Raw genomic sequence first — 25,390 nt, forward strand, 5'->3', positions numbered from 1 at the left:
GTTGAAGAGGAAAAAGGTTCTGGTGAAGTGTGTGAGAAGTGAATAAAGTTGTTTATTATTTTATTATTATCCTAAAGTACAGGCGCAACACAAACCCTCGGCCACAGTATTCATTTTGGGCATACATGAAAAGACTACTATCAAAACATTAAATTAACATTGAAAATGTATATGTTTGAGGTCTCCATCTTCCACTCTTTGCTAGCAAGTTATAGTAGACTGTACAATATTGTTATACAATCATTGGAATCTAAAATAAATATATTGCTTTTAAAAAACTATAAACTTGTAAACGTCTTGAATAAAGCAGTGGTGCATATATACTTGTGATGTATCCTTTTTTCAGGGTTCTTACTGTCATGAAAAACCTGGAAAAGTCATGGAATTTTAAAATGGTTATTTCCAGGCCTGGAAAAGTGCTTGAAAAAAATAAAATCCCAAAAGTTTTGGAGAACTCATGGAAATTTGTTATCTTCATATTTTCATGTCGTTCATTTACGCTGAGTTTTAAATAATTTCATATGCTTTTAAAATAAATACGCTCAAAATGTAAGCAGGCATACGCTCTCATACTAACTGAAAAGTTCGGTGGCCATCGCATCAGTAACTCAGGGAAGCGGGCGGGATAATGCACTATGCCAGGGAAGTGTAGATTTAACCATGCTTGGCTACAAATGGAAAAGTACATGTCATGGGTTACAACAGACAAAGATCCGGCACGAGCAAAATGTAGGTTGCGTGGTGGCAAAACATTCGACATTTCAAACATGGGAGAGGCGGCATTAACGAGCCATGCCAAAGGAAGCAAACAGCTGTTGCTTGCGAAGCTACAGCAACCTCCATCACCGGCTTTCTCACCACAGCGAGGGCAACTGCTACGCCGAGCAGCACGTCTCTCTCTTCGGCTACCCAGCAGGCGTCGATAACCGATGCTGTAACGAAAAATGAAGTCCTAACTGCGGAGGTAATGTGGGCACTGAAGGTGGCCAATTCGCATTATTCTTTTTAATCATCCGAAGATGCCAGCCTGCTCTTTCGACGAATGTTTCCCGATAGCCAGATTGCAACACAATTTGCATGTGGCGAAAGCAAATGCGCATATCTCTGCTCGTTCGGGCTCGCTCCCCACTTCAAGAGCCTCACGTTGTCCAACGTGTTGAAGCAAAGGGCCTATGTAATGCTATTTGACGAAAGCCTGAACCACTATTTACAGTCCAAACAGATGGATTTGCACGTAAGGCTATGGGATGGCGCCGATGTGAAGACCAAATACATCGGCTCTGAGTTCATGGGCCATTCATCTGCCCTTGATGTCGTTGGGAAAATGACCAACCTGCTGTCAGAGATTGGAGTCAACAACCTTATCCAAATCTCTATGGACGGCCCGAATGTGGACTGGAAAGTGTTCGAAATACTCCAGAAGAGTGTGCAAAAGGATGTGGGAAAGTCGCTTGTCAACATTGGTTCGTGTGGGTTGCATATACTCCACAACGCATTCAGAGATGGATGCAAATCTACAGGTTGGGAAGTTGAACACGCACTCTCCAGCATTTATGCTTCCCTTCCTCAGTGAGGACATGTTCAAACTGATAAAAGGTAAGCATAAACATATTTTGAAGGCATACATCTTCATATTTGTTTTAAGCATTGCATTAAAACAGCATTCAATTTTGGCTTTTAAATATGTCTTGTAACATTTTGACAATTTCAATTAGTCTTGGAGTAATATGTTGGATAAATGTAATAGGTTAATAGAACACTGCCGCATAACTTGATGATAAAAAATGATGATAAAAATATATTTCTTTGTAGAGCATTTGAACAACTTTAAAACTGTCTCTGTACTGTACCTATTCAAATGTAGAAGGTGGGTTGGGAGGGACCCTCCCTCTTCTAGTGTAATCAGGGTTAATTTTAGTTAATCTGCATCTAGAAAATTAATTTATGAACTGGGTACTATTCACTTGTTTGGCGTGTCTGATCAGATAGTGTATCATACTCACACATGACCTATTTTTTGAATTTGCTAATTAAGAGTGATCAAAATGAAAATGTGAAATATTTGAAATTAATTATTATTTTCATATCAATATTTTCAGGGCCCATGGGACGATTTCTGAAGGAAAAACCCCTGAGGGAGGCCACCTCAACACTGAAGCTTTTCAGGACAGCAGTCTGCACATTGGATTTGCAGCAGAAACCACCCTAAACCAACTCAAGTCTTCCAAGAAGATTTCAGAGAGGCAGGTGTTGGAGATCAAGATGGACTGTAAGAAACTCTTGATCACCCTGACTGAAAAGCTGCTGAAAAAGGGTCCAGTGCATCACCAACTGGTGAGAAGCATGCAGTGCCTTGACCCAAGACGCATGGCCGTGTCCAAAGAGCTGTGCGTGCCTCAAATGAGAAGAATTTTGCACACACTTGTTGAGGCCAAACATGTAGACGAGTCAGTGTGCGATGACATCCTCCGAGAGTTCAGTGAGTTTTGTGACTCAGCTGCTCTTCAAGCCAACTTCAGGGAGGTTGACTCCAAGACAGACCGGGTGGACACCCTCCTGTATGAGACAATGGGGTTGAGACCATCATTTTCCAGAGTGTGGGATGTGGTGAAGGTACTGCTTGTCCTGTCTCATGGACAGGCCAGTGTTGAGCGATTTCCTCAATTAACGAGGAAATGATCGTAGAGAATCAGAAGGAGAAGTCCCTGGTGGCTCAGAGGCTCATCGTCGACCATGTCAGGTCTGTTGGGGGCGTAAACAAGGTAGAGATCACCAAAGAGCTGTTGCTTTCAGCTGCAAGAGCCAGGCAGAAGTACCATGGGTACTTGGATGAAGAGAAGAGAAAGAAGGAGAGGCAAGGCATTGACCTGAAGAGAAAGGCCCTCACAGATGAGCTGGATGACTTGGAAAAAGAAGAGGGCAAGAATGGAGACTGATATTAGCGCACTTCAGAAATCAGCAGATGAATATGCTGACAAAGCAGAAGCCACAAGCAAACTGACCTTCATCACCAAATCTAACAGCTTCCGCCGAACTGCAAAAGAGAAGAAGGAATCTCTGCTGGAGATTGAAAAGCAGATAGATGCGAAGCTTGCAGAAATTAAACGCTAATCTGGCAGGTGACTGTTCAGGTAAGGTCCTGTGCGTGCATGTGACACAAAAAGAAAGCACTTGTTATGTGAATGTTTTATAAACCTGTTTAAATGTGAAATTGTTTTTGTTGATTTATGGTTAAAGAGTTAGTTGCCAACTCAACGTTTTGTTAAAATTTGCACTACAAAAGGGAAAGCAATGTGTGCACTAGCTGGATGCTACTACCTACTAAAGCTCTTATTGATGTGTCAGTGTTATGAATGCCTGTCAACCAGAGTATATTTATAAATGTTTATTCTTTTACTCAAACTATTGTCTCGCATTCATTTGTGTCATTTAAGGTATACTGTATGCTTTGGAATTCTCATTGTTAGTTTAAATACTACATTTTCTCACTTTTTCATGTATACACCGAGATTTCACAAAATGTTTGGTCATGGAAATTTGGTTTAAAGTTATTGAAAAGTCATGGAAATCCATTGGTCAAAATGTGTATGAACCCTGTTTTTTATCTTTTGATGTGCTTCCTTTACTGTATACTAAAGTTGGAACAGGCATGAATTCAATCAAATTAAGAAAAAAAGTTGTCCTGTAAATTGAAGGGGGGGGGGCTGTACCTGAAATACACATCTAAAGAAAAACATACTTTTAATAGATGCAGGCGACACCTGTGGCAGTGTGTCTCAAGTAATCTTTAACTGGGGTGGCAAAGGGCAACGAAGGCTTTTAATGAGTGTGTGAGTTAATTTTTTTTAATCGGTAATATTAATAATTGGCTAAAACACCAATTTGGCTTCATGCTTACACTTAACTGTTGATGGTCAGTCTCCTTTTGCAGAACCTTTCTAGTCAAGTATGCACCTCATGATTAAAACCTTTTTTCTTATTATGAACCCTACTCTGTTGTTTCGGACATATAATAATAATAATAACAGTAATAAAGATAATATATATAAAGACAATAATAATACCTATTGATTTGTATCATCATTATTGTTGTTTTGTTATGTGGTCTCTGTTCAAACTAACAGGCAGAGCTGCACTATGTTTGATATAAATGTTTTAAGGTGAACCCTCCTGTGTGTTGGGGACTTTGTGAGTCGTGTGGTACAGTCCTAGTTACTTTATGGATCTGCTGTCATCTTTAATAATTTAAACTTTGATTATTGCTTCATGTAATCCAGAAATATTTGATGTCATGAGGAATCCTGATAGTTTAAATGTTTCCTCTCAGCTGGTGAACGTCCTGCACAAGACGGCCTCCCAGAAGTCATCGGGATCCTCGACGACGACGAAGGTAATCTCCCGATCTACATCTCTTCTGATGAGGAAGAGGAAGGTGAGGTTGAGATTGCTGTTGTGGGTGGATGTCAGGTGAGTTGCCTCCCTGGCTCTTCTCTGACGACGAAGAGGACAAGTCCGACTGGGAGAGCGAAGATTCCGGGTACGACTCCATGTTCTACAACGAAGAGGAGGAAGTACATGAATATGATGAAGATGAACATGGCCGACTTCTGAGTGCCTGCCTTGAGATGAGACAAAAGACAGAAAGATATTCTACTCGCGTTCACACTGGCCTTCTCTTCTGCTCCGCCCCCAGTCCCCCAGAGGTCAGAAGAGTCCACCAAGAGGAGCAGGGAAGAGGACCGCACGGAGGAGGTCAGTGTGAAGAGGCAGAGGAACGGTGAGGACGACCATAAGGATGCAGCGCCCTCCACTTCAGGCCTCGGATCCTCCATGAAGAGGACCAGAGAAGAGGACTACAGATGGTCTCCATCCTCCACATCAGGCTTCAGCTTCCCCACACACAGACAGAAGATACCGGCAGTCGGCTGAAGACGGCGACTCGGAATGAGACTGACGCTCCGGACTGGAATGAGACTGACGCTCAGGTTGGCGATAGGTAGCATCTTGCAGCAAATATGTCTTTTTTATGGATTTTCCTTTTTGAGTAATAGTTGATGATGCTAGATGCAGAAACCAGAGGTAAGTTAACAGTGAATGGTTGATATTCTGTTGTGTGTGTTTTTTTTATAAAGTCTAGATGTATTTACCAGACAAAGGTATGTCAACACTTAACAACATGAACACATGTCCCCTGAAAGTCTCACTTAACAGTTATTCAAAGATTGTTCATTTTACTCTCTCGATCTATTTTTTATAGTTGGGTAAAGGTGGCTGAACCAGACGGAGGAAAAGTAATAATTACTAACATTAAGAAAAAGTCTTCAAGTCTCTTTTACTCAGGTGTCAATGGAGAAGTGTTTACCACAGGACCAGATGAGAAAGATGGAGGACCACAGGACCAGATGAGAAGGATGGAGGACCACAGGACCAGATGAGAAGGATGGAGGACCACAGGACCAGATGAGAAGGATGGAGGACCACAGGACCAGATGAGGAGGATGGAGGACCACAGGACCAGATGAGGAGGATGGAGGACCACAAGACCAGATGGAGAGGATGGAGGACCACAGGCACAGGACCAGATGAGAAGGATGGAGGACCACAGGAACAGATGAGAAGGATGGAGGACCACAGGACCAGATGAGGAGGATGGAGGACCACTGGACCAGATGAGGAGAAAAACATTTCAAAATCTAAAAATATAACAGCAACATAATGCAGAAAGGCTCTCAGGCATTCTGTAATGCTTTTAAATATGTATTCTCCTGTAGATCAACTTCTCTCATTTACTGTTGTCCCTGTTAGGGCTGTCTCCTCTTAGTCAACTACCGTATTTTCCGCACTATAAGGCGCACTTAAAAGCCTTTAATTTTCTCAAAAAACGACAGTGCGCCTTGTAATCCGGAGCGCCTTATATATGGATCAATTGGTTAATTGGTTGATCCATACTGGTTGTACACGGCGCTCTGTCAAAATGTTTCAGTACGACTGGTAAACTACAAAGCCGCTTGCAGCATTACGGCTACCGTAGTCAGGGGCGTCGCCGAAGTAATAGCGGTAAACACCGGTACTGTGCTTACTCCTACTCTATTCTATGCGCCTTATAATCCGGTGCGCCCTATATATAAAAACAGTTCTAAAATAGGCTATTCATTGAAGGTGCGCCTTATAATCTGGTGCGCCTTATAGTGCGGAAAATACGGTAATTGGTCGTTTCGATCATACTCAACTAGGAGTTCTTTCGTCGTTAGTCATGTTTTAATGCCTTTTAATCAAAAAAACGCATTAGCACAGCTTATTAAATTGTTATTTAAAGTGGTGCTTTTGTGTGATTCTTTGTGGAGGAACTCAGTTTTACAGATCTGTGGATTGAATCAACTGATTGGAGAAAAAAAAAAACACTCTCTACCAAATCCCAAAACTAGAAAGCAAAATGCAGATTTGGGAATTCCCTTTAAGTATAATGTGTGGAACACTGTAGGCTACTGTAGCGTTGTTGCTGGTAGCAGATTTAATAAATAACAATGAATTAATACCAAGATATGTAACGATTATAACTAATTCAATTATGACTTATGAACCCATAAATCACTACAAAAGGATGATACACCATAAGCCACCATTAGTTTAACTAACAGGATTTAACAGAAGATTACATTTTGGATGCCACCCAATTTAGGATTTTTTTTAATCTCAGGGTTGCTATAATTTCATACACATACAAATCAAATGATCAAGTTCTTTATAAATTAAATATTTATTTGACCAACTACATAACTAAACTACTAAACAGAAAAAAAAATGATAAAATGAACAAAGTCAAGAATAAATGAATAGGATGAAGAGTACAATGAATAACAATACAACACAGGGGAAATGATTACATGAGTTTAAAGAGTCTTTCACCTCAGAGTCTTTTCTTTTAGAGTCTCTTGCTCTAAATAGATGCTGGAATAAATCTTCAGCAGGTTGGTGCATCGCAGGTCAGAGCTGCATAGCATAGTTTTCCAATATGGACGGTTCAGAAACCCAAGACCAGAGAAGAGGCGGATCTGGCAGAGCCACGAGGGAAAGATCTGGCGTGCATGATTCAAAGTTATTAATCATATTTGCAGTATTTTAGACACAGAAGATACTTCTTCAGGTGGACTTCTCAGCCAGTGGAGATGTTTCTGCTCACAGTGGGCCTTCCCCCCTCCTCCTGGGCCTGATGACGAGGGGGTTCAGAGATCACCCTTCAGCATCAAAGACCGGCGTTGAAGTCCAGAGTAGAAGAGAGCGGAGAGCTGACGTCTTCTTGCTTCCTCTTCTTGAGAAAGGGGGTGCAGTTTTATGACGGGAACAGCCAAACCACTCCCATCTTGATTATTTCATTTAACCTTACTTTACAGAATTAAGACTCCCGTCTGTTGGTCAGAGATGTGGATTCTATCACAGTTGTAGGCAGACAGTTTGTTATCCCGAACTATGCCCAACCTTTATAAACTCAGATGTTTAGACTAGGACTAGCATGTCCATTTTTGAACACATTCCAGGCACAACACAACCACTATTATTGCAAACAAGTACTTTAACATGTACAGATATGCTACTAATATGCACAGTTGTAATTACTTAAGTTACATCCCTTTAAAAACACAAGTGTCAACTGAAATGGCATCAGAAGGCAGAATTGTGTGTTAATGAAACAACCTCTTACTGCCAGAGTCAGAAATACAACACACTGGTTGACAAGTTATTTAATTTATTGTATTCAAGATAGCAGTTGGAAAACACTCAAAACAATAATAAATAATTAAAATGTTGTCTTTCTGCCTGTTTGATGGATTTAACTTGATCAAGAAATATTAAAACATAAAATACATGATGCAAATGACATCAAGAATTGCCAAAGAAAACCTCAAATCAGTGATGTAGCACTTCTGTTGACTATTAAAAAGAAAGCAGACAGAGAGGGAATGTGTGGTATATACAGAGCCAACATACATTCAGCAGGGGAAGAAGAACACACGACAACAGTCTTTACTATATCCTTACAAAAAAATATATGTCACAACATCTGAATTGTTCATTATCACCATAACATTAAGAACTCTGGATCAAAGCCATATCAAAAAGGTATTTCCAAAACAAACCCTTTAATCCAGTCTTTATATTCAAACTCATTCAAACTTAAAATAAATGAAAAATATGCCAGAAGAATAGAGATGATTTCACCTGCTTCCAGAAAGCAATATGGCTTCATTTGTTATTTGGCTTCTAAAAAAAAAAGTATATTAGACTTAAGACGAGACCGGTTTGTCTTACACAAGTTTTCATACATAAAACATTCAAACTTGACATCACAGATGCCATCTAAGTGATTACTAAATAACCCACAGCTAAAAACACGAGTCCTGTTGCTGTACAAAGAACTGAATTAAATTAAGAATTATAATCAGCATATTCCCCTTGTATTTCCTTTCACTCAAAGTGCTAAAAGTATACCAACAATAGACAGACAGTTGATTGGCTGCGGCAGGTTTGAAGGAGAGAGTAACCTCTGTAGATAAGTGAAGGAATTGTTCACAGGGCAGCAGAGGTCCAGGTCAACACACTGAAACCTAAATTAACCTCATCATACCAGGTTACATTAACATTCATGTATTGCAATAGTTTTGTCAAAGTAAGTTACAACCTCTTAAAATGTCAGGACAGCACTTTGTTGGATATCAGAGTGACGTGATGTCATCCTGGTGGGGGGTTGCTGGTTCTTCATCCACTTCATGTGTTGCAGCTCTCATCATAAGTAGGAGGAGCCTCTGTAACAGACAGTCGTCATCAGCTGGTTATTACACAAACACCGTTACATATCACATTTTCCACATGTGATGTAATCAAGAAGTACACCAGATGAGCACAGCCGTATGAGCGACCGACTGATGATGTTATATGTGTCTTTACTACAAGCACCTACCTCTGTGCTTTACTATCCTGTCTTTAGCTGATGGTCATTTGTAGAATGCTTTTAGGAGAACATTAATTGGAAATAGAAATATTAAATGTTTTTTTTCCTTTCTCCAAAAAAACTAAATTGCCATTTGTTCCCCCCCAACACCGAGTAATATTAATGTTAGTCTTAGAATAGATTTTAAGATTTTTTTATTGGTCTACAAATCACTAAATGGTCTGGACCTCGACTACTTGTCTGACATGGTTTTAAGATATGTACCCACTAGATCCCTCAGGTCCTCTGGTAGTTGCCTCTTAGTTGTTCCTAGGGTCTGGTCTAAGACCCACAGCAAGGCCGCTTTTAGCCACTATGGCCCCAGCCTGTACAACGATCTGCTGGAGGACCTGAGGGGAGCAGAGAGACAACTTAAAAACACCCTTTTAGTCTGGCTGTTATCTAGGGACGAGTTATATTACACTTTTTATTACTCATTTAAATGTTTTACTCATTATGTTCAGCACTTGATGTATGACTTCATCAATCTGGAAGGGCAACCTGTATGTAGCCTGAGACGCGAAACCCAGAGCAAATTAATTCCTCATATGTCAGCATTTTGATCAACTCTTTACTTATATCTGGACTGCCATCCCCAGTGAAAACTATATGGCCTTAAGACTATTTGGCTTCAGTAGTCTACTGCAGCTGAGAATGAAATGGATTCAACTTTGACTTTATTCCAATCGTCATTTTACAGTACCTCTGCACTTTACCCATCCTAAGCATATTAGGCGCAGTGGGACTGAATAGCGGCCGGAGATCAAACCGCCAATCTTGTGGTTACCGGACCACTCCCCCTACCTCATGAGCCATGGCCACTGCATTTATATACTGTAGTGCTTTTATCCAAAGCACTTCACAACGGGCCTCTCCAATCATTATATCATAATACCATTGAATCTATAACAGCAAAGCTGCCACATATTCCTTAGAACTGCAGTGGTGGACAAAGAGTTACACTTTATAAGGTAAGCCAAAGAACCTAATGGAATCCAATACAACCGTACTTAAATTCTACCTCTACATTATGTCGACAGGTGTATTGTTTTGTCAACCCCATTGACTGGACATTGTAGCTTCGTTGAGGTTGGGTTTATGGCAAAGCTGCTGTAGTGGATCGTATAGACGGTCCAGGTTTTAATGTAGAAATCGGCCACTGAGTCTGGCCTGGGACATAATGATCTGTAAACACGTCACTCTGTGTTCCATATTACTTGTCATTTTACCGTAAATGTAGAACTTGTACTAGTTGAATCTTGTAGGAACAATGACACACTTTTTTCCCCAATAACTGAATTTGTTTTTTGGCTTTTTATGTTTTCTTTTACACAGCTGAACTGAAGCTGCTACAAAGCTGTTTACCAGTAGCACCATGTGCCTTAAAGATGATGAGTAAGTGTTAAAATCAGTCCTAAGTTACAGCGTTGTTTTTCTTTACAAACAACCATATCCAGTGTACACTGAGCAGCCTGGACGGTGCAGAGCGACAGCTGCCAACTGACCTTGTGGGTAAGCAGAGGTGCCGTAGTCTGGAGGCAGGATGAGTGGTGTTGGCATTGAGTTAGCACTGTTCTCAGTGGGGTAAGGTGGTGTGGCTCCTGGCGGCCCACTGGGTGCAGGGCCGGGCCCATTGTGCTGCTGGTTCTGGGAGAAAAAGAGGCCGGGAGCATAGCTGAAAGCATTGGGTGACACCAGCTGAGACTGGCGCTTGTTGGGGAGGCCGTCGTCCGTTTGATTCCCGCCCTCTGCTCCCTGGAGGTAGTCAGCTGGAGGAGCGCTGGGGGAATGATGGGAGGACGTCCTGGAGCGAGGGACGGGACGAGGAGCAGGTTTTGGGGCATGGCGAGGGGGCAGAGTGCGGGAGGCGGTGGAGGTGCTCGGGGTAGAGGCAGATGCTAGTGCATCTTCAGCTGCAGCAGAGGAGGGAGGAGCTGCTCTTTTGGACGGGTGCAGTTTTTTATCTAGTGAGACGTTCCCGATGTGGATGGGTAACGTCAACATGACGTCTGGAGACTTCAGACTGACCTGATTAATGACAGGATAAGAGAATGTTACATTTCCTGGAGGAATACAGAATGTGTACCCACAACATACTCTTGTGTTTGATTCTCATTTTTTAGAAACCAAAACTCAAAATGCACAAATATCTACAAGAAATTCTCCTGGACCAGTTTCACGGAGTTTGTGAAAACTAATGTTCCCTTTGTTTATTGTATGTTCATCACCAAAAAAGCAATATGAATGTTTCACCAAGGAGCGGCAACAGATATCTAACAAATATTGTATTGACTTGATACTCGTCCTATATTCTATAGATTCTGTAGATAGAATGTCAAACTTAAGCCCTTCTCAGACATGGACTCATTGCTGGCGTCTTCCATCAGCTTTCTTTTTCTGATTCAGACTTGATTGTTTCAAAGAGAACCACAACTGTTGCTGATATTTGGCAGCTTAGATAGAGCGGTTGAAAAGTTAATGACATCAAGGAAGAAGGTTGTTTTCTGTTCTGTCACAGGCTTCATTAGCCCTCATGTAAATGAATCCTCACATACATGTAGAACAAATACTTACAAGTACAAATGTATTACTTACTTTAATTAAGAGAAAACAATAAGTGAAATCAATCGGTCTAGGTATAGATAATCTTGTGCTGCGGTTATGAAATGTAATGCATTCACTTCAGACTGTTGGAAGTATTACAGAAATAATATAGGCCTGGAATAGTCAGATTTCCATTGTGACTATATAAAAAAAAAGGGATTGACTAAGTTATGTGGTTAACAAACTAAAAACAAGTGGGACAGGCCAACACGCTCACATAATCAATTTAAAAGAATTTGGTGGTCCACCGTATCAGATGTAGCACTCGGGTCAAGAAGCACCAATCTGAAGGCTTGTTTCGATCCAGACTTGATATCATTCACTACTTTTAGTAAGGCCATCTCTGTGCTGTGATGAGTCCTCAAGCCTGGTTTCAACATTTCAAATTTTCTGTTTAAGTACTATGCTAATTAAAAAACAGTTTCTCTAAAATGTTGCTTAAAAATGGGAGATTTGAAATCTGTCTAAATGGATGGGTGTTTAAAGTTTCCTTTCTTTCACAGCAGTTTAACAATTTAGAACCTGGACGCTTGATACTGTGGTTCATTAGGGTTTACGAGAGAATCTATTGTACTAAACGTCCGTCTGGGATTGTGAGTGTTGGTGTTTATAAAACATGCTTCCGTGAAGTTCAAATTGCCTTGTTGTAGTTAAAAAAAAATTAAATGTTGATGGATTACTAATTTAGTTTTTCGCCATCTGCGTTTCTGCAATTCTGGAGTCCCTTTTCAGTTTCGTTGTTTGACTATTTTTGCAGTAGTTTTTTTGTTTTTCCATGTGACAATGATAGGTGTCCCTCAAAAGTTGTATTCAAATGATCTACTGTTTGTCTAACAGTCAAAAAAAACCTGCAACACCTTCTCATCCCAACTCGTCCCATTTTGATGATTTGTCAGATTTTTTTACGTCAATTTCTAACGCATTGGGTAGCCCAGCACACGGTTGCAGTAAACTACATTTACTATGTCACTAAACTCCCGGAGTATTTTCTCTGAATGTCTAATAATGACACAAATGGGTTCACATTGTAGTTATTTGAAAGTCTGGTGTGTCTCATACAGGCACTAAAGGGTGCTTTGTGCGTCAGTATCAGGCTGAAATATGCTAACTGTGACCACTTCTCAAGAAAATAGTGCTGAAAGTGTAACAGAGGTTGAACATATCTTACTTTGACATAATATTCAATCTTTATAAGATCACAGCCAGCCAGGGAGGACTGAGGAAGAGGAGGAACGATGATCTGCTCCTTCCACTCCAACTCCTTGCCAGCCTTTACCACACCGCCCTCCACCTCTGCTATAGTCCTCACATCATAGGTGGGCCTCTTCATCTCATAGGCAACTCTCTGAAAGCACAGGTGGACATGAAGATTCCTAAACTGGAGTACATGGTGACTGAATACAAAGAAAAGAAACACAAGGTACAGACAGGGTACCAGCTGCTATCTGAAGCCTCAATTATTCAACGGTTTCTGCATTTGTACTAAAACTTTTCATTTCAATCTATTAAAAGATTTGGAATATAATCACCTTATAAAGTTGGCATTAATTCTCTCTGGGTTTCATTCATATTAAACATGGTCTATTGATCCATTGGTAATATAAAAATATTGATTAGTGCAGCTTTAATCTCGATATCTCACAGTAGCTTGTATACGTTTCAAGAACAAAAGGGTTTACCTGCATGAGGCTGGCTGCCATGTTGCCTGTGGTCTTCCCAGACTGGTTGTGGATGTTGACCAACACCTGGATGACCTGGCCTGGTGTGTAACCCTTCATGTTGGACTGGGCCTTCAGGACCACTGTGCCAGTTTTCACCAGCATGTAGGTGAACTGCTGCTTCACTTCAGATGAACAGGTTCCCTGCATGGAGAAGGGCAGCGAAACAACGCCACGCCTTTTAACGAGACCGACATCGATACACGTCTGCTAAAGGAACATTCACGTTGGCTTAGTTGTTTTCTTTGCTAGAAATATTACGAGGTGGATGACAAGATAGATAGAGATCAGTCTCATGAGTGTGTGTTAAGTACAGAGCTGGAGACGAGAGCTGGTTATAGCTTAGAATAAAAACTATAATTTTTATGTTATTTTGCAGTGACACTCGTGTCAATGGATGATTTTTGAATCACTGACAGTAGCAGCTGTGCATGTGGAGAAAGGTGCGTTTGACAGTGCACACCACAACTGGACATTAAAACATTCAACTATGCAGAGTTATAATTTTTTATCCTTCACCAGTTTAAATAGCGAAATTCTTAGGCAACACATCTCAACAGCTGTAGCTAAATGATATAATGGCACACTTTACTTGCCCAAAGGGCCAGAATGAAACTTTTGGCTATCTGGTTAATGAGCTGCTGTTTGTACTCGGCCAAAGCACAAACATCACTGAACTGTGTGTTTATAGTTCAACAAGACCAACAGAGTCATGACTCCTCTCCAAAAAACAAGAACTACCAGTTTAACTCTCATTCATGTCAAATCAATACAACAAGCTGAGCAACATAATAGTTATGAAAAAGAAAAAGAAGCATTTCAAATCAGTACTGTTATTTCATTATGCCTTCTTTGCCAACAAAAAGTCCTCAATTAAACCTTTGTTTTTGGTTAACATTTGTTCATATATTCAAAATTGACGACAGATGGATTGAAAACTAGATTCAGATTGCATAAAAAACATTTATATTATACAATAACATATCAAGACACACCTGATGATTTTGATATTAAATGCTTTAACATCTATTTAAAATTGATGAATACTCACTTTAAAACCATTTATTATTTTGTGTAAATCTACTGACTAGTAACTGTTGCTCTGTTTAATATGTATTCAATTTGATAAAGAGTGCATAAATGCTTATTTAGGACTCGGAAAACAGAATCTAGGACTTGACTTGAGACTTGTTGGTTGGTCTTGACTTGGGAGTTGAGTCGGGAGTTTCTTTGCCAAGTTGGGTACTATTGTATCCGTACAGAAAACTAAATCTCAAAAACATCATCAGCCCCCAGTATTTATATGGGAATCTATTTATCAGCTGAGTCATCGTAAGTTTTTAACACTTTGGTGGCCTGAGAGATGAAATACTTATTCAGCGTTTGGTAATCTAACCTGTGTCCACAGGGTGGAAGCTAAAAGTGTAAAATAGCTTGAGACTTAAAATTGCTCTCTTAAGGTTAATGTGATTTTACTGGCCACTTTAGCTATACGTTAGAATCTGTTCTTGTAATTTGGTGATTACCTAACTAGGCTTTAATGCAGAAGCTGAAGACTGACAATGGACAATGGAGCTGTAGAAGACACATTATGAAGCTCTTTGAGGTAAATTTGAAATTCGTGATATTAATATTGCCTTGACTACACACCCGAAACCAATCCAGAGGAAGTGCAGTTTTATAAAATTTCCACTGAGTTGTCAATGAATGTCGGTGTATTATCAACACACAGATCTGTCAGATGTGCATCTGTCCCAGTAACACACTGGGTTCTCTTCACCAGAAAACCTAAAATCCATCCCACATTGTCAGGGCTCAAACGTATCCAACAACCCAGACTCCAGGCAGAGGCCCACAGAAGTTCTGGCTGATAAACGGTCTTTTGTGTAGAAATAGTTCCAACTCAAAACTACCCCTAAAACCATGAATTGTCGTTTTACATTCGTCTCGATGTAGGGACTAAATGAACAAGAAGAAACAATGTTGGTGGCGTGTTGTTGAACTCTGAAGACCAAGATCAGTCTTGTGCATCAGTCTAACCAGTCACATATTGACCACACACACACACACACACACACACACACACACACACACACACACACACACACACACACACACACACACACACACACACACACACACACACACACACACACACACACACACACACCTAAGCTGGTCTCACCCATATGTCTGGCACTTCATTCAGGTTGAGAAGGCTCAGAAGGTAGAAAGCTTTCTCTGTGTTGTAGTCCTTGGCAAATCGCGGTGTTTCAATAAAAGCTCTCACTCTGTAAATGATCCTACCATAGTTGCCTTCAAAAGATGTTGGAGCAGATTCTGTGGGAAAGAAGTCAAATATGTATTAGTGTTGTCACATCACTGTCTCAGAGATTTGGCATGTTTTGGAGTATATTTGCAAGGTTTATTCTGCCTCTTTCACAGTCGAGAGGCAGCGTTTTCTTAATCATAAGCATTTTGGGTGCAAACTCAGGAGACACACATTCTCAATGCACAGCATGCAGACATTTTTTTACATTTGAAAGCTCTATTGAGATCTTTGAATGACGCTTTTAATGTCTTCATATTTTATGACACGATCACTCTAAAGAATATCAGAAATATATGTCTTATTGTGGTTATATAAATGTAATTTGTGGTGCTGTTAGATTGCTTGTAAAGCGCCCTGTTAATACAGGTGGGTGTGTGAGGTTAGACAGTTTTTGAAAAGCTAAAGGCCAACAAATATGGAATGAAGGTGAATATTTTGTTCATAAAAACATGATGGGAATTTTCACACTCACGGTGTGTGTGTGTGTGTGTGTGTGTGTGTGTGTGTGTGTGTGTTAATCACAAAGATCTTATTGACAACTTACAGAAACATTACGTTTTCTTCTCTCTCACACACACACACACACACACACACACACACACACACACAAGTAGATGACAAAATACTATACAGGTACTTTTTCCAGACTCCCCTGTAACACATACACTTTCAAAACCTGACAAATGACCAGTTATTTCATGTGAACATGAACAGCACATGTCATATAAGCCCAACACCCATGGATCAGTTCCAGCCTTGTGGCCATTGTTTTATGACGTACCCCTCTCTCTCCAGTCTCTGTATCCACACTGTCAAACAAATAATCTTTAAAAAAAACACGAGTGTAGAGAGTGTCCGGATACAGCTGCATAGTGAAAGCACACATTCAGATTCACAACAGTGGAATAACCGGTCAGGTTGCTTTTGAGTTTCTGTTGTGTTACTTGTCACACTAACAAGGCTTTACCTGGAAAAATTAACTCCAGCAGACGAGTGACCTAACGAAGTCCAAACACACAGAGTTAACCACGGCAACAATGTGTAGACAGGAAGTGAGGGACACGGTGTACCGTTATGCAAGAATCATGATGTTCACCAATGATCATGATGTGACAAAAAATGACACAAAATTTATACAAAATAATAAAATTCTGAAATGGTTTATGATAAGAAACTCAAAGTGGATAGATTTGTACAAGCATATTTATGGAAGTTAGACATCACAAGGTACAAATCGTATTACCGAAAGACACAGAAATGCTTTCTCATGATCCCATTTAACGATGTCATTATCATTAATGACATCGTTTGTTTCACCACAATCAAAATGATCTCACTGTTGTTTAAGAGTCAAACGTTTGCTGATGTCAACAGGGAGTGCTCTCACACAAACTGTTGCTGACATCACACATAGGCATCAGGTGACAGGTCGTGGTGGTTGATGGAAATCTTGAGGAGAAATGTTGGCATAAGGGACACACCCCTCACCTTTTATTCAAATAATTTTTAATAATTTATCCTATTTTGTGTCTCTAAAATAGTAAAGGTCAAGTCTGTTACAAAAAAGCAGTTTTTTTCCCCTGTTAATAGCAGCTTTATAACCTCCCTTGTCACCCAAGCTATATTATTAGGGGACATTTTTATTTGTTTACAGGGAATGAAACTTCTCTATTGTCACATGGGACTCTGGTATCCTGTCAGACAGCCAGGTCTCCGTAAAACACAGTAGGCTGCTCTGTGGGAACTGGCAATCGTACCTCAAGTAGGCTGAACACTCCTTATTAGCCAAGGAGCGGACATTCCCCATTATAGTGGAGTGTAGCACAGGTTTGTACCCCCGCCGACTGTTCCTGACCTGGACCCCAGCTCTACGGCCTCTCTTTCTGGTCCTGGGCTTGGTATCCGACAAATCAAAGTCGAGATCCTGTCCACCTGATGCAGGAGGCCGCAGCTGAAGAAGGTCTTGCCAAGGTAATAAAAAGTGGAGCTGGTTCGCTCCCGACTTGAAGTGTTTGAGCGGCTCAAAACAATGATAAAACAAAGCCACAGAAGGCAAAAGTGCGATTGTTAAGTGCAGCCCTGGTCTCGTTGTCAAAGTTTGATCACGCTGATGATCATGAATCAGAAGGCATCGAAAACAATAAAAACACATGAGAACTATAACCACAGACGCACAGGAGGCAAAGTCGTCGGCACCTCTATGTTACTCTCCTCCAATCACAAGCATGCATTTGCCCACTGAAAATCTGCATAAGCCAAACCGGCCAATCAGGACGCGTCTACGTGATCACATGCGGACTCCACAGTATATAAATCAACACACCCCTCCGCTTAACTCTATTTTTCTCTTCAGTGAAAGGCAATTTGCCCACTGACTGCTCATCTCTGCAAATGGAGTCACCGCCAAAACCTCATCAGTGCCCGTCATGTCGCGGCCTCATCTCTAGACAGATCTTCATGCCTGCTTCAGGTGCCATAGCATAGACCACACCGAGTGTTCAGCAGCCACCAACCTGCCAAGTCTGAAGAGCGTTGCCCAAGATTCGATACCAGAAGCAGAAGGATCAATTCAGACGCTATGCTGTGATGAGAGCGAGCCAGAGCCCGAGAGGTAGAGATCCTCACCTCAACCACAACGCTTGGCCACTGCCTCTGCTCATCCCTGCCAAGACATCGGCTTCGTCTGCAGATAATGATGACGACACCATTTCATCAGTATCCACAACATCAGCATCCCAGCATCTCAAGTCCACTGCCAATATCTCTCCGTGAGGACTTCCCACTAGTGATGAAAACTAAGGCGGGACGTCCCACAGATAGTCGCTCGTCCTCTAATACAGTTTTACGAGTAGTGGCAATGCAACTGCGTGTTAACAGAGCGGATGGATAGGCCACTGAGACTGGTTTATTTTCTCCTGTTCTACAGTATTCATCCTCCACTTATCCAGCAGAAATCCAGGACCTGTTACAGAAGAAAGCTGTATCTTTCATCCCCATTCACGACAGAAAGAGAGGGTTTTACCTGTGTAGGATGGCTGCATCCTGAACTGGCATTGTCCGCAAGACATTCTGATTGTTAACCATCAACCATGAAGTTACTGGAGTTGGTTTAGTCGGCCAATTGCTTGCTGCTTGTAGGGCTACCCTCAGATTAAATCCCTACTTTCTACCCAAGAACTTGAGGAGTCCTTTCAGGCTGAAGGTTCTACAGCTGGATGCTTTTTGTCTTCCACCCCATGTGGGGTACAGGGAGGCAAAGATAAATCTGCTATTCCCAGTTTGTGCGTTAGCATGTTATGTTGAACGTACGGCCCCCATCAGCCACGCTGAACAGACGTTTGTGTACTTCAGGGATGGCATCCAAAAAACACCCAGAGGGATGGCTTTGTCAATGTGTCTTTGGGCAAGACACTTAACCCAAAATAGCTCCCGTAGGCTGAGCCTGCGGTGTGTGAATGTTATATAGTCCTGATGGGCAGGTGGCACCTTGCATGGTAGCTCCTGTCATCAGTGTATAAATGGTGTGAATGGGTGAATGACCCAGCACTTGAGTGGTTGTAGGACTAAAAATGCACTATACGTGTACAATCCATTTACATCCAGCAGACACAGATTAACATAAGCATTCATTAGGAGCCGTTTTGGTCTCCAACTCCTGAGAAAAAAAAATACTTTTTAGCTACAAGATACTCCACTATGTTTCCCCAGCTAGTATCTAACTTTGTCTGTCTGCAGTTTGATGTGGAACACGTAGTGTACAATGGGTTGATCAAAGCTTTTTCCCTGAATACAGCTGCCTACTGCTGCTAATGAGAGCAGGTAGAGTGAAACAAAACCATTCAATTGTGGCTCCTTAAACCAAAACAATGAGCTAAAAAAGACCCAAATGTTCCGCACAGCTGAGAGCAACTGCAGAGTCGGTTATTTAAAATAAGTGACTTCATTTATATTACACATGGTCATTGGATCCACTGTTATATTGATTAGAGCAGCTCAACACTCATAATCCCCAGTGAATGATACAATAAGAGCCCCATCCTCACACGGCTGCTGAACCACAAGAGAAGTAGAGTAAATATCAACATGCCAGGACATGTCTGTCTGTCTGTCTGTCTGTCTGTCTGTCTGTCCACACACACACACACACACACACACACACACACACACACACACACACACACACACACACACACACACACACACACACACACACACACACACACACACACACACACACACACACACAAGTGTTCATCCCATCACTCCACGCTCCTACCTGGTATGAGAAACTTGAAGGGAAACGTGTGTTCTCCCTGTTTCATGGTTCCTGTACGAGACAAAGAGAGCACAGATAGATCCGTCAGTTGAAGCAGTAACAATCACCCTGCTGTTTCCCACCAGGCAAATATGCCTCCGGGCTGCATGCAGCGTACACAGTGGGAAATGGGAACCTTCCCTACTATAGTCCTCATACTTCACATATTTTCCCCACACTTACTTTTTAACCTTTAAACTATTGTTTCGTTGCCATAAAATGTGTCTAAAATCTTTGAGTGGATAGTTTTTCCTGTAGTTAACCAACTCACGAGCAAATATTTAAGGCCAACTGAGATCTAATCTGTGACTGGACACTTGCCTCTATATGAACAGTTATGATGTGGTACATTGCACTTATCGAATACTAACAGCAGGATGGATCAAAATCTTGGATGGATAGATGGATCAGTTTTGTAGCAAGCATTTAAATTGTTCGGCAACGTACCTTGATCTGCAACAGAGACGGTACTGTTGAAGTACTGTTCCTCCACAGTCCATGCAGTGTCATTTACCTTACTGGTGATGCCACAGAAACCGTTGCAATTCACTTTGATGGCTGCAAACAAGAATACACAGATTTTTTATGTTAGCCACAGAGCCATTTCTAAGCAGCTGCACCATGAAACACTTCTCAAAAGCAAACAGTGTCATGAGGCAGACAGTCAACTCCTCTCTGGGCAGTGTGTTAACCCAAAGCCCAGAGCAAGAGGGAGGGAAGAGAAGAGAAGACACTATCATCAGTGGAAAAAATTATCACGTACAATGTTATGTTTAAAGACAGACATACACTTCCTGTCCCAGAGAGCATTGCATTATGAAGCATCCAATCGTCTTTGAGCTTCAAAGTCTGTTGCAGCCCCACTAGTGCTGGTCTTAGGGGAGGAGGAAGAACTTATTGCATAAATCCAGCAACTTGACTTAATTCACCTTTGGATTTTGGATCAGGTTTATCAACAAGACACTGCAATGTGATCATGACTCAATACATAACTCTGCATAGTCTTTTAAATATGGCCAAAATGTGTACGCTACTTTGATCCACCATGCATTTCAATGTTCTTTGTATTTATTTTTCTCTACTTTTTCCCCTGAAACTGTGTAACAAGAGCGTTGGGCCTCTATAGTGCCTACAGTGTCGTCTCTGCCATATAGGCAAAATGACATACAAGAATATAAAATACTTGATAAGTATCGCACATAAAGGGTTGTGATCAGGTGCTGATCACTGGGAGCTGACTTGAAAGCAGGAAAGTGTTTCACACTCTGGCTCCATATTTTATTTAATTTTTATTAACTATATTATATTTATCCTGTTAAGGGGGACATTTGTCTCTGTATTTGACCCATTCCTGTATCAGGGAGCAGTGGGCTGCCCATGACAGGCGCCCGGGGAGCCGCTAGGGGGACAGTGTCTTGTTCAAGGACACTTCGACTCAGAACACGTCCCAGCCAAGGATCGAACCATCAACCCTCCGGTTCCCAGACAGAAAACCCTTTCTATCTAGAGGTGGCTTTGTGCATGGAGTTTAAAAACAGAAATTACTGCTATACGGTACAATATGATACGATATAATACATATTGCAATATATTGCAATACTAGAGCAAAAAATAGAGCTGAAAATACAACTTGCTGTATATTATAGTCTAATATCACATATTGATAATTCCATCAAAACTACTTCAAAAGGTATTTGCATTGCACTAGTCACTCAGCAGAGAACGCACTGACCCAAAAATGTATATGTAATGTAAATATATATATGTAATGTATATATATATATATATGTAATGTATATATATATATATATATATATATATATATATATATATATATATATACACACAAATATATATATGGATACTATTTGCGAAAGTATCGATACATCATTGTTGAAAGAAATGTTTGAGAGTAAGCTATATCGATATTTTTGCACAGCCCTAATTAAAAGGTAACTCTATTAAGTCTAAAAACAATATTAAAACGAATGCTGAAACAGTCCTCTAGTAACCTCATCATATCCATTGTATTTGAAATGAACCACGATGACTGAAACGTATTTGATTTGTAATGCAATGTCAATATTTGCCCAGTTATGTCTCGGGGCCCAACCCAATTCATAACCATTGGTTATTCAAAGTCTTGTTTGGGGAGTGAGTGTGTTTCATTTGTGACAACAGTCAGACTAGCTCTACCTGAAGAGGAATGTAACCAGTCAAACAGAAACTCACAGAAACTCACAGAAACTCACACACACACACACACACACACACACACACACACACACACACACACACACACACACACACACACACACACACACACACACACACACAAAAGCTGCTCTCAGCAAGTCAACAAATGACAACAAGAGAGAATGATCTGAAGAAGAAAGTGTCACTTAATAATTAGGGCAAAATGGGCTCAAAATGTTTTAATTTCGGACAGGATGTGTATCCAATTATTTATTCATTTTTTACTTTAAGATTAAGTGTTTTGGGCTGAGAAATGTCTAACATTTTAGTTCATAATTATAATAATAATAATAATAACCATTTAAAAACACATTGAATTATCTGAAAGATAAAAGACAAAGACATGACAGCATTATGTTCTGAAGAGGTATGTTTTCATGTCGGGACTTGTTTTTCTAACAGACTAACTAGTTTATTGAATGCCTATAGCATTTAAAAAATCAAATTCCGAAAAAAATAGAAATGTATTTTTGATGTGTGGTCAGATATTTGTGTGGGAGTGAGACCTGTGATTCACAGTCTAAGTCCCGTCTCTAGTATTAGGAGGGAAATACCAACCAGTAGCCCAGCAGGTCTCACTGACCTCTCATTGCAACCCAGAACCAGTCTACCATCACACGGACGTTATAGTGGAGGAGTGCTGGAGGAAATGACTCACAATGCCATAAAAAGCACACTTTTCCACCCATCACTACTGCAGGTACAGACCACCACACACGTTCATTTCAACACCAATGGGACTTTCAAACAGGAAAGGCTATTAACACAATGGAGTTAGTGCGGGAGGCCTGAGTTACACCCCATTGTGGTTCAACACATTTACTTCCTTGTTTAGCGACAGCAGCGTTTTCCCACCAGGTGCGCAAATGTGTGCATAACAGCAACGTTAGCGGACTCTCTCACCTTTACACTGCAGCGGCTGGCTCAGCTTGAACGTCACGGTTCCAGAGATCGAGTGGCCCGGAGTGTACACCGTTTTGTTTTTGTTGAACGTGATCTCAAACTCCTGAACCTTCCCCATGTCTTCCCTGGTCACCGCAAAAAGTCACTGAAGAACACCTGAGCGCACAAACAACCTGCGCATTTACCACTCTGTGACCCCGCCCTCTCACCTGACGTCACTGACGTGTCCAAGACGATTGTTATTATTGTTATGAAGAGACATGACGCTTGTTTAGAACAACACTGGACATACATACAAATGTAATAATAAGCCTTTGAGTTACATGACAAACTAGGTGGCAAATTTCACAATCTTTAATATTTTAATAATTGCACACATAATCACACAACAGAATACAAACAGAAAAATGATTACTACTAATAACAACAGTGTATTCAATAGAATAGTAGTAATAGAAGTGTGTCTAATACTAATGATAATGATAGTAGTAGTGGGTGTCAGGCAGCAGGCACAACCACAGTCCAGGTTGAACCACGATCCATGAAACCTGTGAGGAGAGGAAGCACAAGACTGAAAGAAGCAAAGTTATTAACGAGCATTAATGGGACATGAATATATAGAGAGGGAGAGGAAGAGGAGCTCAGTGTATCCTGAGAAGTGCCCTAGTCTGGATTTATAGTAGGGGTGGGAATCACCAGAGTCCCCACCATAAAATATTTTCACAATACCTAAGTCACAATATGATCTTATTATGATTTAAAACATCTTGGGATATATCTGAAATAACATATTGCGTTGTATTACCTTCAACTGCAAATGATGCCGTATATTAACACCTGCTTTCTCTAAGATAAAGTTTTCACTACAGTCATCTCACTTCAGTCATTTTTATTGTCAGTCAAGCACACAGACTGACCAATACTGTCATAAAACCTTCTTCTTGTTGCATCATGCACCTGACAGACTACAGTCTCCAGTCCAATCCTGCTGACTTTAACTCAGCACCCTCTAGTGGACCAAAACATGATTGTTACCAAAAGGTTTCATTTGTATTTGCAATTAGCAATGTCACAATATGAAATCACCATTATTGTCAGAGGGAACATCACTGTTTCATGGTATTCACGATTATGGCGTATAGCCAACAAATTCAAATTAAATTCAAATGATTAGGAAATAAAAGATAATATTTGTATTGGTCACATGTCACATTAATAATTGTGACATGTGACCATGTATTGTAAGCTGCTTAGAGCTAGTGTTAGGAAGTTAAACACGTCATAATTCCCTAATATCTATTTAATGTTGCTGTGAAAACATTTCCTTAAACTGGATTCAAGTTTCTCAACAAAAACTACTTTTTACAGGATAACATTTGAACACATCATGATAACGTTATTATTTACCATCGTCCAATACTCATTACCATGATGGAACTAAATGGAACCTCCGTACCAGTACAGCTCTGCTCCATACGTGCTGCTCCCAACGTCAGCTCTCCTCCTGCTGATTTCCACACACACACACATGAGAGGAGACTTCCCTGCACACACACACACACACACACACACACACACACACACACACACACACACACACATACACACACACACACACACACACACACACACACACACACGTCTCGCAAGACTTGTTTTCACAGGGAATCCTCACACCATAGATATCGTTCTTTCTTTAGTTCTTATGGTTATGAAACCTTGACTTGTACCACTGTGCAATATGAATAGCTTATATAATTAAAAACTGATACTTGGCATTCATTTATACATACAAAATTTAAACGCATAATAATCCAATACTATGCTGTATTGATTTTTTCCCCCTCACATCCAGGGGCTGATCCAAGGCAAACCTGAGCCAGCCCTAACTATAAACCTGAGCCGGCCTTAACTATATATATATATATATATATATATATATATATATATATATATATATATATATATATATATATATATATATATATATATATATATTATCAAAGAGGAAAGTCTTCAGCCTGCTCTTAAATGTGGTGAGTGTGTCTGCCCCACGGACTGAAAGTGGAAGCTGGTTCCACAGAAGAGGATCTTGATAACTGAAGGCTCTGGCTTACGTTTTACTTTTGGAGACTGGAACCACCCTGAATAGGGAGCGCATAGGGAGCGCAGCTCTCTAGTGGGGTGATATGGCTCACAGCTTAAGATGGAGCTGTGCCAGCGGCAGCCCGTTGCAGCAGCTCCCTGTGTGTTTTAATTTTTACTCTTTTTTCACT

At 40.7% G+C, this 25,390-nt stretch overlaps 1 protein-coding gene across 3 annotated transcripts; it reads right to left on the reverse strand.

Annotated features, from left to right (window-relative positions):
• Positions 1–7,727: 7,727 nt before the first annotated feature.
• Positions 7,728–23,282, reverse strand: arrdc1a (arrestin domain containing 1a). Of its 3 annotated transcripts, none has more exons than XR_011102179.1 (9): positions 23,115–23,282; positions 20,403–20,513; positions 19,917–19,967; positions 15,494–15,648; positions 13,270–13,452; positions 12,759–12,935; positions 10,492–11,014; positions 9,216–9,336; positions 7,728–8,801 (listed from the first exon to the last, which is right to left on the reverse strand). XR_011102179.1 is itself a non-coding variant. In XM_068704125.1 (8 exons), exons 1-8 carry the CDS (start codon positions 23,230–23,232, stop codon positions 8,764–8,766), a joined length of 1,356 nt encoding a protein of 451 aa, XP_068560226.1. In that variant the 5' UTR covers positions 23,233–23,281; the 3' UTR covers positions 7,728–8,763. The 3 variants fall into 3 exon arrangements, 1 of the variants encoding a protein (XP_068560226.1); XR_011102178.1 differs by having other exon boundaries at positions 9,212–9,336; XM_068704125.1 differs by lacking the exon at positions 9,216–9,336 and having other exon boundaries at positions 23,115–23,281.
• Positions 23,283–25,390: the final 2,108 nt, after the last annotated feature.

This window comes from Cebidichthys violaceus, unplaced genomic scaffold (assembly GCF_023349555.1).
Source record: "Cebidichthys violaceus isolate CVI_PGR_0920_01 unplaced genomic scaffold, fCebVio1.0.p SCAF_9, whole genome shotgun sequence".
In the NCBI taxonomy this organism is placed as follows: Eukaryota; Metazoa; Chordata; class Actinopteri; order Perciformes; family Stichaeidae; genus Cebidichthys; species Cebidichthys violaceus.

Bases quoted from the DNA above. Each gene is read 5' to 3' on its own strand.
- arrdc1a (XM_068704125.1), bottom strand. From the start codon at position 23,232: ATGGGGAAGGTTCAGGAGTTTGAGATCACGTTCAACAAAAACAAAACG. The intron at 19,968-20,402 runs GTACGTTGCCGA...TGTCTCGTACAG, and splicing joins CGTCTCTGTTGCAGATCAAG to GAACCATGAAACAGGGAGAA. The intron at 8,802-10,491 runs GTCAGTTGGCAG...TGTCTGTTACAG, and splicing joins CACCTCTGCTTACCCACAAG to AGGCTCCTCCTACTTATGAT.